This window comes from Gallus gallus, chromosome 12 (assembly GCF_016699485.2).
Source record: "Gallus gallus isolate bGalGal1 chromosome 12, bGalGal1.mat.broiler.GRCg7b, whole genome shotgun sequence".
NCBI lineage: Eukaryota > Metazoa > Chordata > Aves > Galliformes > Phasianidae > Gallus > Gallus gallus.
In genome coordinates, this window is record NC_052543.1 from 7,864,050 (window position 1) to 7,880,091 (window position 16,042).

At 35.3% G+C, this 16,042-nt stretch overlaps 1 protein-coding gene across 6 annotated transcripts in view; it reads left to right on the forward strand.

Annotated features, from left to right (window-relative positions):
* Nucleotides 1-16,042, forward strand: part of CACNA2D3 (calcium voltage-gated channel auxiliary subunit alpha2delta 3) — a 409,731-nt gene that overhangs the window by 361,398 nt on the left and 32,291 nt on the right. For all 6 annotated transcript variants that reach the window (XR_005839457.2, XR_006931360.1, XM_414338.8 and 3 more), the window contains 4 exons: nt 1,947-2,008; nt 2,900-2,944; nt 8,657-8,719; nt 12,265-12,335. Coding sequence is in view for 4 of the 6 variants with exons in the window: in XM_414338.8 (XP_414338.3) it covers nt 1,947-2,008; nt 2,900-2,944; nt 8,657-8,719; nt 12,265-12,335 (241 nt within the window). In the remaining 2 variants the exon portion in view is untranslated. The remainder of the gene's footprint in view (nt 1-1,946; nt 2,009-2,899; nt 2,945-8,656; nt 8,720-12,264; nt 12,336-16,042) is intronic.

Genomic DNA, 16,042 nt, shown 5'->3' on the forward strand with positions numbered 1-16,042 from the left:
CACTGTGACTGGATGACCTTGAGCAGAGCAGGCAAAAGTTTAAGTTTTGAAGTTTACCTCATTCAATGGTACTGTACCTGAGAGATAAGTGATAGAACTCCTCTAGAAGTTAGGTAGAGAAATAAACAGAATCATTCTTGAGAAAGGAAGGAAGACAGTAACTGGTATAGTCTGGACCTTTTCTTTCCACAATAACTACATTACTCTTGAAATCACGGGTGTTTCCTTGAGAGAAAGTAAGTATAGTATTCATCTGTGGTCTTTTACATCCCATCATAGTTTCCCTAAGTATCAAAATTCATAGAGCTAATTCCATGAAAACAAAGCTGTAGCTGCCTGTGTCCTCTCATTCTCATGAAGAGGAATGCTCTACATTTCACAGAAATTAGTCCCAGGATTTCAAATGTCTTTATGCTACAGCATTCCATTATGCAACTGATTAAAATACTCACATGGAATGTTTTACAGATGAGCTTTCCTGTAAATATCTTGTTTCTTTTCAGAATCTGTCTCATGCTATGAAATTTATAGTGGTCACTGGAAGATCTTCAGTACATGTTTGTTTTCTTCTTATTTAAGAGTCTAGACTATATAGTTAGTTTTTTCCTTCACAATTTTAGTCTTTATTATGAGAATCATAAAATAGTTCAGACTGGGAGGATTCTCCTGAGGTCATCTAGACCAAACTCCTGCATAAAGTTACACATACATACAATTTGATTACATGAGAAAAGAGATTTTAATGATTTCTTTACAAGATTGATGCTTAGACTGCTAAAGGTAAGTCTAGGCCTTGACTCAGCGTGATACCTGCTTGTGTATCTGCTGATCATGCAGTTTGTTCAGTGATTCGAACTGAAATATTCATGTACGTAAAACAAGACATAGACTGTGCTTGATGAAATCTAGGAAATATAAGCTGGTATAAGTGTTTACATTAATTCATAGATGCTGAAATGGATGACTACAAATGTAACGTGAGATTGAAATTTCAAATACTGGTATAGCAGATATTTCTGTGTTCGAAATTTCTTTGTGGAAACTTCCTGAGAATACGTGTTTCCTCCATTTCAGAAAAAGGAATGAGATGTGCAGATCACCTGCATACTAGGAATGAACCTAAAGGCAAAGAACAGATGTAGAAAACATGTGTTGCATGGCTGTCAGACAGCATCTCCTCATTGACTGTAAAATAAATTACTAGACAATAAAATGCAGTTGGGGAGAGTTTCCTCTGGATTTCATTCTAAAGAAGGGATGGATTTCTGTCCTTACTCTCTTAAGCAAAAACGTCAATGAGTTATCGATAGTAAAAAACTATTTATAACCTGCTATGTACATATCTTTTCCTGCTTGTTAATACAAAAGAAAAATATGTTCATGACATCAGTGTGTTTATTTTTTGCAAAAAACAATTACCAATGATAAAAAATTAAATATGTTTTTAGATGATTCTTACTGTGGATACAACACAACAACAGAAAGAATGAGAAAACGAAATTTTGTTCAAGTTCCCCATACAAAATCACTTGAAATATTAACCAACATTCTCCTGTTATTTCAGCACACGTTCATGTGTTTCAGCACGTAAAACATATAATGTATTCCTACAGCTATTGTATTACTATCAGTAGAATATGAATTTGAGATAGGCTTGAACATAAATATATTCAGCTTGTGTTTCTTTTGAGTAATATGGAGATGTCTGTAATTTCAGTGTTTTCCTTGTGTATTTGTCACATTGTATTAGTAATATTTTCATGTTTAACCAAACTATAAATAATTTGGCATATAATTATGCACTCTCCTATTCAATCACTAGTGTCTTTTTATTATGGGACTTTCTTTCCCTCTTTATTATAGGACTATTTCTGCTTTTGATTTATTTCAAATCATAATTTTGAAGCAATTCTATAACATACTGTTTTTATTTCTGTATTTCCCAGCTGTAGGTATCCAGATGAAACTTGAATTTTTCCAGCGGAAATTTTGGACAGCGAGCAGACAGGTATGTTTTAAATGGAAATTTTCCTTGTCATTGAATCCACAACATCTTTCTAACTGCGTAGTTGATCCACAATTACTTTGTCACAAAATTGCTGTAAACAGGCAATTTATTTGAAATATACCTCACATAAGTTGTTAGGTCTTCTGGTATACCTTCCAGTTAATTGTTAGACGAAAAGGATATTCAGTGCGCTTGATTCCATATTTCTGAAAGCAAAGAAAAAGGTTGTTATATATAAGGAGTTGCTTTGTTGATCTGACACATGTTAATTTTCTCCTTCAGATAAAAGGAAAACAGCAGACTAAACTGTGTTACCTATTCATTTTCAGTAATAGCAGAATTGCACCTTCTAGCAAACCTAGTACCTTTCTTCTGACATTTGGTTAATTGCAGCATCACCTAAATCAATCAACTAAATGACGTGACTGAATCATGCTTGGCATCTGTAGTATTTGATTAACTACTGCTAAAATGTTTAGGATATAGCATGTGCAGTCACATACATATATAAACATGCATTCACAAACATACACAATCATACACTTCCCGAGGATTCCAGAGAACAACTCCTAAAAGGCATTTCCAACCCCTCCCCCCCATTAGAAAATCATGTATTCTTGTTGATGAACAATTTCCAAGCTTCTAACAAAAAAGAGATGATGATGTTTAAAACACTTGAAAGTTATACGGTGTGAGTGCAGACAGGAGCAGAAAAAGATTGGTGAACAGATGTAACATTTTCTTTCTCTTGCTTTTAAAACTTCTGCCTTTGATAAAAAATATAATCAATTTCAACATCATTATAATTGCACTCACCTTGATTCTGAAACTGTCATTTTTCATAATCATCAAGCTGAAATTGAAAATATTTATTTTTGATATTGTCTCTAGTGTGCGTCTCTTGATGGCAGATGTGCAATAAGTTGTGATGATGAAGTAAGTATTTAACAGATCTTTATTTTCCATTTATGTTTCTACTGCAGTAGAACGTGAAGTTGATTATAATGTACAGTGAGAGGTTCAGACTAAATTAATCTCTGATGTAATTAGGAATTGCCTTCCAAATATTATGCAATTTATGTCGTGAAACTCATTTTGTAACTCCTCATGAACATCCATTTATTTATGAGATTGACAGCGATACCTCAAATATGCATTGCAGTAGATTTTGCTCATGAATCCAGTTTTGGAAGTCACATGAAGATGCTCAAAGGTGTATTTTTATCTTCTCTATTGTTCACCTGAGATAGAAGCTAATCAGTAATATTCATGCTTGCGTAAAACATAAATTTTAAGTTGAGCATATGCAGAATGGATGCATAAATAACACTTCAGAGATAGGAAAGAAGTAGTCTGAGTCAGTAGTTCTCTATTAACACACCAAAGTGGCTTTTTAAGTAATGTTTATTTTGGTAGATGAAAATAATATATAAAGTATTTTGTGCATTTTTGCAAAGTGTGTGATATCTGGCTATATGATCTTTCCATTAAGCAATTTATCGTAAGTTAAAAGAATCATAAAGAGGTTAACAAAGCACAAGCTATATTTATACGCGTGGAGGAGTTAGATGCATGAGATTGTAGAAAATCAGGGTTGCATTTTTATTATTGTATCATATATAGTTCTTAATGGTTTTTTGGAAGAAAACATAGACATTTAGTGATGACATCTCTGTGTGACCTCCAAACTGAGCAATGGTAGGAGGAGACCGGTATCACCAGATAACTGTGCTAGAACAAAATACATTTACTTAGGTATGATGAAACCTTAATTCATATGACAAGAAATAAAAACCACAGGCTGTATTTGTATAACTCAGAAGCACTATCCTGAAAAATGATGATTATAGTAATTCTAGAGCCACAGTAGATAATCAGATGAATAAGAGATCCACTTTTTATACAGTGCCCTAAAGAACTATTGCAAAACACATGTGAAAAGCAAGCGTCTGTTTGCCTCTGTAATTTGTGCTGATGTAATATTTTTTACAATCTTTTTTAACGTAGAACAACATTTTTTATACAACTATAAAGTTTTTATACAGTTTTATTCTGTTTTATTTCGTTTTATACATGCTCAGTTGTTTTCAGGCCAGCTGCTCTCAGTATCACCCGACGTGAGTAGTCAGTGTAGCCTCAGTTTTTGCTGCCATTTACACCCTTTTCAACAAAGTGCTACATACAGTACTCATGCAGCAAGCTGAAATACTGTTCTGCAAACTCTGGTGTTTAAGCAGCCCCTCCTCATCTCTTCTCTTGAAGCTGTTTCTTCCAAAGATCTTGAAGTTCTCATAAGTTTCTGTCACTAATTCTTAAAATAGGTACCACAATGTATTATTTGTATTATTCCATAAGTCTATTTTCTCCCTCTCCCTGCTGTCGCTTCTTATCTGATTTCTAGTCTCTATGTAAGAGTCTCTGACTATTTTAGCCTTTGAATGAGACTCTCCATTCTTTTTGCAGAGATGCTGTATGTCCTATGTTAATGTATTTTCCCTGAAATCACCATCTTTTTCACCTCTATTGCTGTCTTGACTGCATTCCTACCTATTCCATAGTAGATTCATTGGGAGTATGTTGTGTAGCACTAAATTTATTCATGGCTGTTCAGCACATTAAAAAAAAATCAGTGTTGACAAATATAGTTACATAAAGTGAAATAACTTCTATGGTCAAAAGTGTTCACAAATCTATTTGAGGAGACCTTTCTGTCATTTGCTATTATCACATTTTATATAAATATATACATATGTATATGTATATATATATATAAGGCAAACAATTTGATTTTAATTTTTGGATTAATTTGGTGTAAATTCATGTATAAAAAGTTTAAATGATGCATAATCAGTCTTAGAAATTTAGAAATTTCACTGGTAGGATTTTACTTCATAACTCCAAATACTCTGACACTGAAATGTGTTTTATTGAAAGATGAGTCCATCGACATAGATTCATAAATTCAGTTTCCTTGGAGACTTTCAAGGCAAGGCAGGATAAGGCACTGGGCAGTCTGATCTAGCTGTGATGTCCCTGTTCATTGCAGGGGAGCTGAACTAGATGACCCTCAGAGGTCCCTTCCAACTCTTAAGGATTCTGTGATTCTATAGTATGAAATTCACAAAAACCATTCCAGGGATGAAGATGAAACTTGAGACATCAGCAATTACAAAAGTTAAGCATTGACTTCTTCAGCAGATCAAATCAGCAAAACTTACTATAAACTATACCTCATATACCAGAACCTCTGAGTGTAACTGTTGGAAGACAGAAATAGTAAGAAATAATTGGAAAAAATTGCAGTAAGCCAAAACACAGAAGTATGATGATCACACCATCTTTGGCATGAAACAGACCTCAGTCCATTTGTACCACAGTAATGGTACATATTTTCTTGTGTAAAGCATGTTTAGCTGCTTCATCAGAGCAAGAGCTTAGGGATATTATCATGACTGGAGAAGTACTTTTAGTACATCATGACAAAGAACCAAGTATACAGTAATAAAGATTCCAATATTCTAAAAATAATCCACTTTATTCATTTTGTTCCTTTGTCTAGTTAGTAAAAATAGGCATACGCTTTGCTACATAGTCATGCAGAACTTCCTTTGTTATTGCATTCATATGCAAAGAAAGCACAGTTCGTTCAAAAGCTATTCAGCTATTTTCACTTGACACCAGCAGGAACCACATATGCACAGGGAGAAATTCAGTAATAGTGTGAACCTGAGTAACGTAGATGTTCCAAGATTTTTATTTTATTTTATTTTTGTAATGACAAAATATACTATCTATTAATTTGACTCAGCCAAATACTATAGGTATTCTTTAATATTTCAAAGCTGCCTTAACTCAACAGGAAGAAAATCTTTGCTGATCAATTACTATACAAATTAAAGCATTTAAAAGTATTAAGAAATGAAATCAATAGAAATAGGCACGATATTCACACAGAATTAGTTGACGAGTCCTTGTGATAATTTTGATTGTAGAATACAGTAGTGTGACAGATTTGCAATTCCTCAGAAATAATTTTTTTCTATTCTTTTACAGCTTTGGATTTGCTCTTTTTTTTCTTGTTTTTCAAGTGCCTCACATTTTATTTTAGTTTTTTGTTTTCTTTCTTTTTTCATATTTGGTTTCGTAACCCATATAACATTCCATTACTGTTATATATTGGAGCTGTGACAAATACATAGAGGACTTGAACTTGATCAAAGTTACTGTGCTCCAAATGTGTTCTCAGACCTCAGTCAACATTCTTGGTGTGTTTATTCTGGACTTCATGCCTGCTGTATTTTACAAGCTCGGGGACTCTCTACCTATGGAACATTCCCTTGAAATCTCAAGTTCACTGAACTTGAACCTTTGGGCAAACCTGTGCATAGTTCACTTCCAACACCTGTGAGCCATTGTGAATTAAACCTTTTTCATACAGCTCTAGTCTATGCAAATGTTATTATCCTATGCATTAATTTTGCATTTGACATTTTCTGTTTGAGATTTGCTGATATAGCGGACAAGTAAATGCACCCTACTGTGCTTTGTCAGTGCTAAATTTCATTTGAAAATGATTCTTTAATGCAGTACTGAATAGCAAAAGTTATTTATCTTGCTGGTGGGTAGGTGAATGAATGGCCTAAATTTCTCAGTTTCTAAAATGGATAGAAGTAGAAACCCTACTATCTTCACACAGAAAAATGCAAATTCTTCCAACTGCCCATAGGAAATACCAATCCTAAGTCATTAATATAATTTTAAAATTTGAAAAATACTAATTGCATGATAATGGCGTAGAGATTCGATACACGATTACTAATCCTTTTGTCAGGACAGTGGTTTTCCGACTAGATAATCCATGAGCTATGAAATGATGCCCACTTTCTCTCTTGTCCAGTGAAACTACTCTTCATTATTTTCTACGCTGCAGAGAAATACTATTTCTAATACCCTGTCTTTAGATTAATCTTTCATGCAGGAGGACTGCAAATATGTATCCTTGAAAGAGGTCTTTGTTGACTTAGCTCCTCTCCTATAAAGTTCGTGGGAGGTTTATGCTTTACTTAAGGGAGAGAAGTGTTCTGGAGTTACAGTCTACTTCTGAAATTCCACTCTTCGCACACCACTGAGGTTAAGTAGCTGCCTCTTCTGAATGCATTAGCTCTACTCAGATCTTTGCCAGCATCATCAACTTTTCACGTTGCATTTGCCAATTTTTGGTTTTCTGGCAGATCAAAGGTTGGAAATTAGTTGTTTCAAACTTCCTTTTTGACAAGTTTTCTGCCACTGGGGTGGTTTGCAGCTTAGTTTCCCCTATTAGAACGCATATCCTACATTTGCGTTAGGGAATGACATTCTTTTCAAACTTCTGCCTGGTTTGAGTTTCTTTGATTTTTTTTCCCTTTCAAAAAATAAATAAATAAAATAAAATAAAATAAAAATCTTCAGGCCAACATTTCTGCAAATCTCTCTTCCTCTGAAGTCCCACAGAACAGAAATAATACATGGGCAGAGTAAGAATGAGACTCACTCAGAAATCTTGAAAAATCAAACTGCACAAGTGCTGCTGAAGAATCACCCATGCTTTCCTTTCTAAAACTGCAAAAAAGTTTTGCTGCATGCGCAGAGTGTAGCAGAAGGTACATTTCATCATCTTTCTGTTCAGCCTCTTCACAGCAGGAAAGGTTTTGAATTAAGAGCAAAGCCATGATGATTTCTGTATTGGAAAACATCCTACTCTTTTTTTTTTTTTTTTTTCTTTTTTTCTTTTTTTTTCACAAAAATGTCACTAGAAATATTCGTTGATTTAGACCAATGATAGAAATATGTTATAGATTTAACACTGAGGTAGGTTTTTGGCAATGATGAAGAGAAACTGAGTTATATCATGGTTTGAGTTGTACCTTATGCTTAAACTCTGAAGCACAGTAATTAAAACTTTGCCTGTAGCAAATAACTCACTTGAGGTTAAAATAGAGCATGAATGTATAGGGGGAAGCACTGATTTCAGTTTATCTTGCTTTATACAAGTTATAAGTCTGACCTACGAAAAGCTAACAGTCTTACCTCTGGATCCAGTTCCCAATTAAAAACACAATTTGAAAAGCTTTAGGAGACCTGTGGGGCCTCTTATGCAGAAGTTTCTGGTTCCCTCCCCCACTGACCAAATTAAAAAATATTACCTGGTCCCCTGTTAGTCCTCCAGGCAGATACTGTGTTTTCATTAGTACATCATTAGGGTAATGACATTGTGCTGATGTTTTTCTCCCAACACAGGATAAGCCATCAGGAGTAGCAGCTCTGTGCCTTTGCAAGTTTGTTGCAAGGAAATACTTTAAAGAATGAATTAAAAAAAACAAAACAAAAAAACAAGAAAAACACTGACCCTGTTCTTTTCATATTTGTTTACTGTTCATCTTATATCCTCTCTTTCTATATACATCCTTTTGTTCTGCATGAACTATGTGCGTAAAAGTCTAAATCAGATAACATCTCATTGGTGGAGACTACAGTTAGAAGTTAGGTAAACCATTAGAAGAACCTGAGGCTTTATTCATTTAGAAGTCATATGGAAGTAAACGAAATAACAAAATTCCTACTGCATCCCAAAACCAAAGTTAGAACTGTATGTTGGTATTACTTTTTCAGGCAATCAACTGTTACCTAATAGACAACAATGGATTTATCCTAGTGTCTGAAGACTATGGGCAGGTAAGTGTAAGATTTTTATTCAGCCTTCTCGTGTAGCACGGTTGTTATTCTTAAATAGGTCACTGTCTTAAAATGTTAAGTAACTAGTAGCATAACATTGAAAACTTCCATCAATAAAACGTGAGCTCCACTGGACAAAAGCTCAGTTTCTATCTCCCACTGGTGTGGGTTCTGCTCTTAAACTCCGAAACATTCCCTCGGAGGGCTTTTTTTGCTGCAAGAAGGTCTGTCTTCCATAAGAACTTTTTACCCCCAGAAGAAAGAGTCTGGAATTTTGCCACCAGTAAGGGGTGAGAAGAGAGTGAGGAGGCTGGGGATGTAGAACTCATGTATTCAAACTTCAGATAATGAAATGATATGCAGCTGTTTGTTGAATTTACTTTCTGAGTACATTACAGTTACTGGTGGATTAAAACTAAACACCACAATATATAGGACAAGGATGATGATAAATATAGACCATTCAAAACATTGACTTGCTCTGCTTCATGGAAAATGACTGAAGAATGTATGGTAGTTCAATTCTGTGAGCTTTATGAAGAACCCACCACTATCCTCATTAACTTTGCCTGGAAACAGTTGGGATGGTGCCCCAATTATGCCAGAGTTGTCTGAAGTTGAATTTCTTTTATGTGTTGATACTGTGAATAGAAAGTACACATACTCTTACTTAGCCCTTAGGTGAATTAAATTTGTTGTGACGAGGTTGGTTACTGAGGAACATAGCTATCATAAAGAGCTCTGGGTGACTTAGAAGAGTGACTTGAGAGGAGAGCTACAAAAAAACGAACCTCTAAGTGGATGATGAAAAAGAAGCCAAACTGAGCATTTTGCTTTTAGACTAAAAACATGACATACAGCAACCTTAAATCTAACACTCCTGAAAGTAAAAAGATACAGATGTTTTTTTTCATAGCTCTGAAGTTGCTGGATAACCTTTCCTCACTGTCCCTCTGTACCTTGTTCCATTTTGGTTGACACTTTGAAAAGTGTGTTAACAAGCAATAAACAAGGGAAGCAAACTTTTTCTGAAACTGTTGTCCTTCCTATACTATACTAGAGCATTAACTGCTCAACAGCTAATGTGCTATGCTTTGAAGTAGTCATTCTTCACAATATATTGTCTTACATGCAAAACCAAGGACTGAAATTTAATATTTTGTTTTACTTTATTACATACATTGCCTTATCCTTTTGGAATGTCAAGCATGTTGTGAATATAATTCCAAGATGGACCCATAAAATTATATGAACCAAAAATATGATGTTACTTAAATGTTATGTTAGAAACAGTGTTGTTTTTTTTTTTTCCTCTACGTATCAAGAGTGTATTTTTACTTAGTTGACCCTAAGAGTGACACTCGTAGAATAGTCTTGATGCACTGAAAACTTTTTATCTGGTTATTCTCCCCATTGTGTGCAACTGTGTGTACAATTGTGTATGGTATTTTTGTAGCTCATTTGCTAGCTGGTAGTTGCCTACAACCAATAAATATGATTAGGAAGACATTTTTCCTTTGGTAGTTCACCTGATACTAGCCATTACATATTCCCTTGAAGAATCTATTATGGACAATGCTGGACAAACATTAGGCTAAACATGTGTAATGACTTAGATTTCAAATTGCTACTGGTAAAGCATCAAAAATGTGAGTCTAAAAGCCAAACTAGCATATCTGTTTTCTGGGCAAGAAGGAAAGTATCTGAGAATCATACACTGCTGACAGAATGTCAGGAAACAGGTGATAAAATGCAGATTTTTCAAGAACCCTACTGGTAAGATTTATGGAATCTTGTACATATATAGGGAGAAAATGTTCCTACCGTGTCATGGCATAAGGTGCTAATTCCTGTTCTGCCATATCCAGCACTGGTAGCTCCTTCAAAATATTTTGCTGCTTAACTGCTATTAAACTCAACCATTAGTTAGAACAGGTCCAAGCCACAGACGATCAGTTTTGTCGATGTAACACTATCGTAATAGTATGATAATTACAGTATATGGTTTTTACACACACATATTTATATATATGTATGTATACACTCTTTCTTTGTTGGGGAAGGAAGGAATAGGGAAGTGGGATGATGCCTTTTTAGTTACTCACCTTTCTGGGCTTATTTCAGCGCTGTTTTTCTTTGGACTTGCCAAAAATGGCCTGAACCACTCTAAAAGTCTTGTCCTGGGGCACTGTAATTCTTCATCTGAGTTACCACTAAATCCAAATATATTAAAAAATAACAATTGTCTGGGTGTTACTACTTTGGGGAGAACTAGCATTTACAAATGGAGCTTTTGTGGAAAGAACTGTCACTGAAATGTCTTCATAAGACTGAAGCATAACTTAATAAATCATGTTTATTGCTATCTAAGGTTATACTAGTCATTTATGGTTTGGGATTTTTGACGTTAGCTGACTGCCTCTCCCATAGTTAGGATAATCTTTCTTCATCAGTCAACTAGGGCTATTGAAGCTAGTATTTTTAGTCTTATAAACTACAAATGTTCCTCTTGTTTCTAGGAGATTTTGCACACTCATATGTTTTGGAAAATGTTCCAAGTTTCCCCTGAGTTAAAAAAAAGAAAAAAGGCAATACTTGCTTTTTAGGTAGAGGAATGCATTTTCTTGGCTTGGACTGTAACTTCTCTGCCTGCAAACTCCCAGGTGCATACTTGAGGTCAAGTAAGTTCCTTGTAATGGAATTGGGGTTTAGTTCATACAAAACCTATGGAATTTGTGCAATTTGAGAGTGTAGTGCCCTTTCCACCAATAAATTGTGGGATTTCTCCCTTTAAACACGATGGGGAACATATCCAATCCTTATGGGAGTTGAGGTCCTCGGTTGAGAAAATGTCTTCCCAACCTAGAAAAAAAGAAATGCTGTACGTACAAGATTTGTGAATTCCATGTGAATGGCTACAGAAAATGGAGTCACTTCCATGTTGCATACCAAATTCATAACGTGAATGTTTGCTTTCTCAAAAGAGATTTATTTTTATTAGTCCACATCTACTGAGCAAGGACAAAATGAGTAATTCATCAAGCTGAGTGGTTTTAAGTATAAAATGACTTTGAATGAAGTTAAAATTTCTAGGACTGATGAAATGTACTGTCCTGGCTCCTTAAACAGGTCATGCAGGAATTATAAACAATGCTTTTTTATGACCGCTTATGAAATCCTCTCACAACGTGTTTATATCTTTCTGAGTAACATTTTAATCACAAGGGTTTGTGATCAGATTAATGTGTTTCCTTTGCAAGCTTTAGGTTGGGATGGCTTTTATTTCCGGTATTAGATGTTATATAATGTCCCTCAATCTATTGTATAAGCTCTCGCATCTGCTCAGGGGTAATAATTTAGTCTGTATAACTTGCCATGACTACGAAGTCCTCTTCAGTTTTTATGTAGCAATAGTCCTGAAAACCTATCTATGTAGCTGTCAAACTGACTCTTGTCAGATCCTAGGATATGCCAGTTTAAATTACATCCATTTTTGTTTTGCATTTTTTCTACATCTGGTAATTTTTTGTATTTTTCCCTTGTAGACTGGTAACTTTTTTGGGGAGGTTGAAGGGGCTGTGATGAACAAATTGCTAACAATGGGCTCCTTTAAGAGGTAAGAATTACATTAATGTTTTATCTCATACAAAATGTTTCAAAAAAAACTCCAACAAAATAAAGCCAAAATCATATAGAAGAAGGCCAAAATTGACAGCTTGGCTGGATTCTCGTTATGCCTTTCTTCTGTATGACCTTGGTATAATTTGATACCATGCACATTTCATTAAACATTTTAGAGACAGTCTACAGGGAGTTCCTTTTTTGTTGGACTGTGATGCTAAAACCTTGTGCTTTTCTTGTTCCCACTGTGCTCAAGCGAAAATGAGATTAGACCGAATCTACTACTGAACAATTCTAAATGGCTCTAGAGCAAATCACTGATGAAGCATTAAACATCTTGACCTGTAAAAAGTTGGAGATTGCTCAAATCACATAGTTAATGATGCCCTACTGTTCTAAAAGTGTTCTGCCAGTAATTCTTTTGCCTCACACGTTAACCGACCTTTGAACATTTCTGTGACTATTGACTTAATCGTACTATCATCATGACAGTATAGCTAATGGTGATTTGATGTGTTGTCCTTTGAAATAAATTAAGCACCCTGGAAAAGTAAGAAAACTTTTCCCTATAACTCAGCACCAAAGTCTTCATAGCTTTCACACATCCTAAGAACTGTTCCTTATCCCTTTGTCCCCTTCCAGCTTGTGCAAGAACATGAGAGAAGTGCAGTCCATGTGCATAGCACTTTTCACTTTTATCTTCCTGTGCATTTCTAGCATAAAAAAATGACACATCATTGTCCCCATCACCCACTAAATTTAGTTACTGCATGTAGGGTGTACACAGAGGCTTTCAAGACAGATGGTTGGTGTGTGTTTGCTGGGCATAGCAGCTCTCTTAAAGGCAGAAAGCTTTTCATGTGTATTATAGGTAGAAAGCTTTTACTCTGTGCATTGTAGCTGAATACCACTCACAGTAAATGACTGACCTGAAATAGAAAGATCTAGCGCGCACTGAATCATCCCACATCCTCGTTCTTTGAGGGTTGCAGCCTTTATGTGTTTAGCACTATGTTCTTAACGTGCTGTAAAAGGAAGTGAAGTAATTCCTATTTATAGAATGAGCTCCACAATGGAAAGGTCTGTTTATACAATAGCTGGAGAATTTTATTTAATGCAAACAAAGAAGTGCAGCTAAAATCGAAGGATAAAGCTTTGATTTGTCACATTTTGTTCTGTCCTGCCTAGAAAGGCTTTCAGACAGTGCATATACTGAACAACTGTTGGTGGTGAGCACCTCAGTTGAGATAACAAAGGCTGCACGGCTTGAGTATTCCACCTAAGCTGCGATGGGCACCAATTTGACGTGGATCATTGGATCAGGATATTTCTGGTCTGGAGCTGTAAGGGAGTTACAGATAATGAAGCCACTAGTCCCATGAAACAGAGCTGTGAGCTAAAGAAATGTAAACACAATGAGCCAATTATTTAAGCACAATAAAGCGGTCATTGCCAATCAGTTAAAAACGGGAGAGAATCAAAGTGGTGTAATTGCACTAAATGAGCCACCTGCTTTTTCTGCTGTACAGCAGATAGTTCAGTGTAGCAACAGAAAACAAACTGTCTTCGAGCTGTGCTGGATGAGACCTTTAATATAAATTATTCTACCAACTTGAATAAAAAATCTTTGTTGCCTCTAATGAACAACTCAAGCACCTGTGCTGTATTTTTAAGGTTATTAATTAAGAGAAGTTGTTTTTTCCAGTATTTATTTATCTTATGGAATAAGAGAAGAGAAAAAAAAATGGAATGGTGCAGTGGCAAAATATATTATCTTGAGGGCACAACAAGATACTGATTGCATTACCTTTACTATTGCTTCTCTTAGCATGAAGGCAAAATGAGAGACCAAGCTCTGATCTTAGCCATTCATTCCAGAGCCCATCCTTCCTTGCAACTTATTTCTAATACAAGATCTACCAACCAACAGCTGAAATAAATCTAAAATTGCCCTCTCAGGTCTGGTCTTGCTCCTTTTTCATTTGTTTTAGAGGTAGAAGGTTCCACAGTGCCTGATCTTGTCTGCAGAAGAGTTTCCTGACATGCCCCATAACTGTGGGGATGGGAGCCCTCTCTTGCTTTGCTACCAAGAACCTGAGTAGGAGGGCAGATAAGTGCTGCTGCCTGGCAGATTCATACCGGCTTGCAGGCTCTCTGGCTACAAAAGGAATGAAATAACCCTTTGTGAGTTCACTCAACTACCACTCATTCGGAGGGATAGAGAAGTTCTTTTCAGGATTGAGCTGGAGGTGTTAAACAAAAGGGGGTTGTTTGCCCCTGACTATATTTCTTTTCAACCTGCAGCAGGATGAAATTCAATTTCTGTGTTAGCTGTTTATTTTTTAAAGTGAACTTAAATACCTCCTTCCCTCCCTAATTTCTTTAAACTCAGTACTTCTTTTGAATTCTATTTATGTATATACGTGTGTATATTTTCTTAGTTTATGGATTTTATATTTAGAGGAAAAAATGGTATCAGTGTCTCCACAGCAACGTGATGTTCTGTGATTTCTTTTAGCAAAATAATGTTTACCTTATACCCTGAATATTGCATACAATTAAATAGTTAAAACATAATTTAAATTCATTATTAAATAAATTAAGATGTGCTTATGGAAAAGTATCTGCTTCACATAACAGAAAAAAAAATGTTTCTTTATAGATTCCTCAGTACTCTGCTTATGTAAAAACAGTGGGGGAAAAAAAATGAAAATATAAAGAAAAACAATAACGTTAGGAAAATCAAGAGCCATCAAAGTAATGAGATCCCCAAATAAATGAGTTTAACAAATCTGTTATAGAAAATTTAATCTCTTGACTTGAAAACAGCTTGATACTTTCCAGTACATGGAAAGTTAAGCAATTCTATAAGACAAATATGGAAGCAGCATCATTTTGTCTTAACAGTTTTGCTTCCACCAGGCATGGTCTTGTTTCTGAGAAGAAATCTGTGTTTTGGTGTCTCATGGTGTTGTCAGGATAGTTGACTGAAATGGTGCATCCCTGAGTTCCAGCTTTTCCAGATACTAAGGCTCACTCTAATAAGCTCTTGTTGCTTTGAGGGCTTCCCTGATTTCTTCCTGTTTCATCCTCTGTTCCTTTATCTTTCTCACATGTTTCCTAGCGAATAATGCATACTGTTTATGCCCTTGTGGCACAGTGTAGTCCTAATCCTTCACCTGTGTTCTCTAAATGCGCTCACATAGGGGCTGACTTTCATCTCCCTGACTTAACTCACTTTATACTCCAAACCGAACAAGTCTTTTGCCTTCGGGTTATAAGATCATACAAAAATTCAAAACCCTTTGCTAAGCCACTCCAAGACAGCAAAACATTCTTAAAGCCAAATTATGAAAACAGTAACTGTTTGATTGTTGCTAATTCCCACTGAGGCAGCACAACCTCCAAATGAAGGATATTCTTCTGTTTAGTTTAGTCCACATTGTCTTGTTTAAGCATTTGATTCAGGTAAATATTCTTGAAATTTTGTGAATATGATGCCGCTATATTTAGAAATTGTATTTATTTTCATGTGTATTTCTACAGTCATTGATTTAATCTTTAAAAATATAATGACATTCATTTTGTGTTTATTAGGAAATGTTTCTGAATGTAGATCTGTACTTTGGGGAAGATTAGTACTAGGGTAAAGGAACAATTCCAGATGGGTTTACTGAATCTGTTACTGGATAAATGTTGATT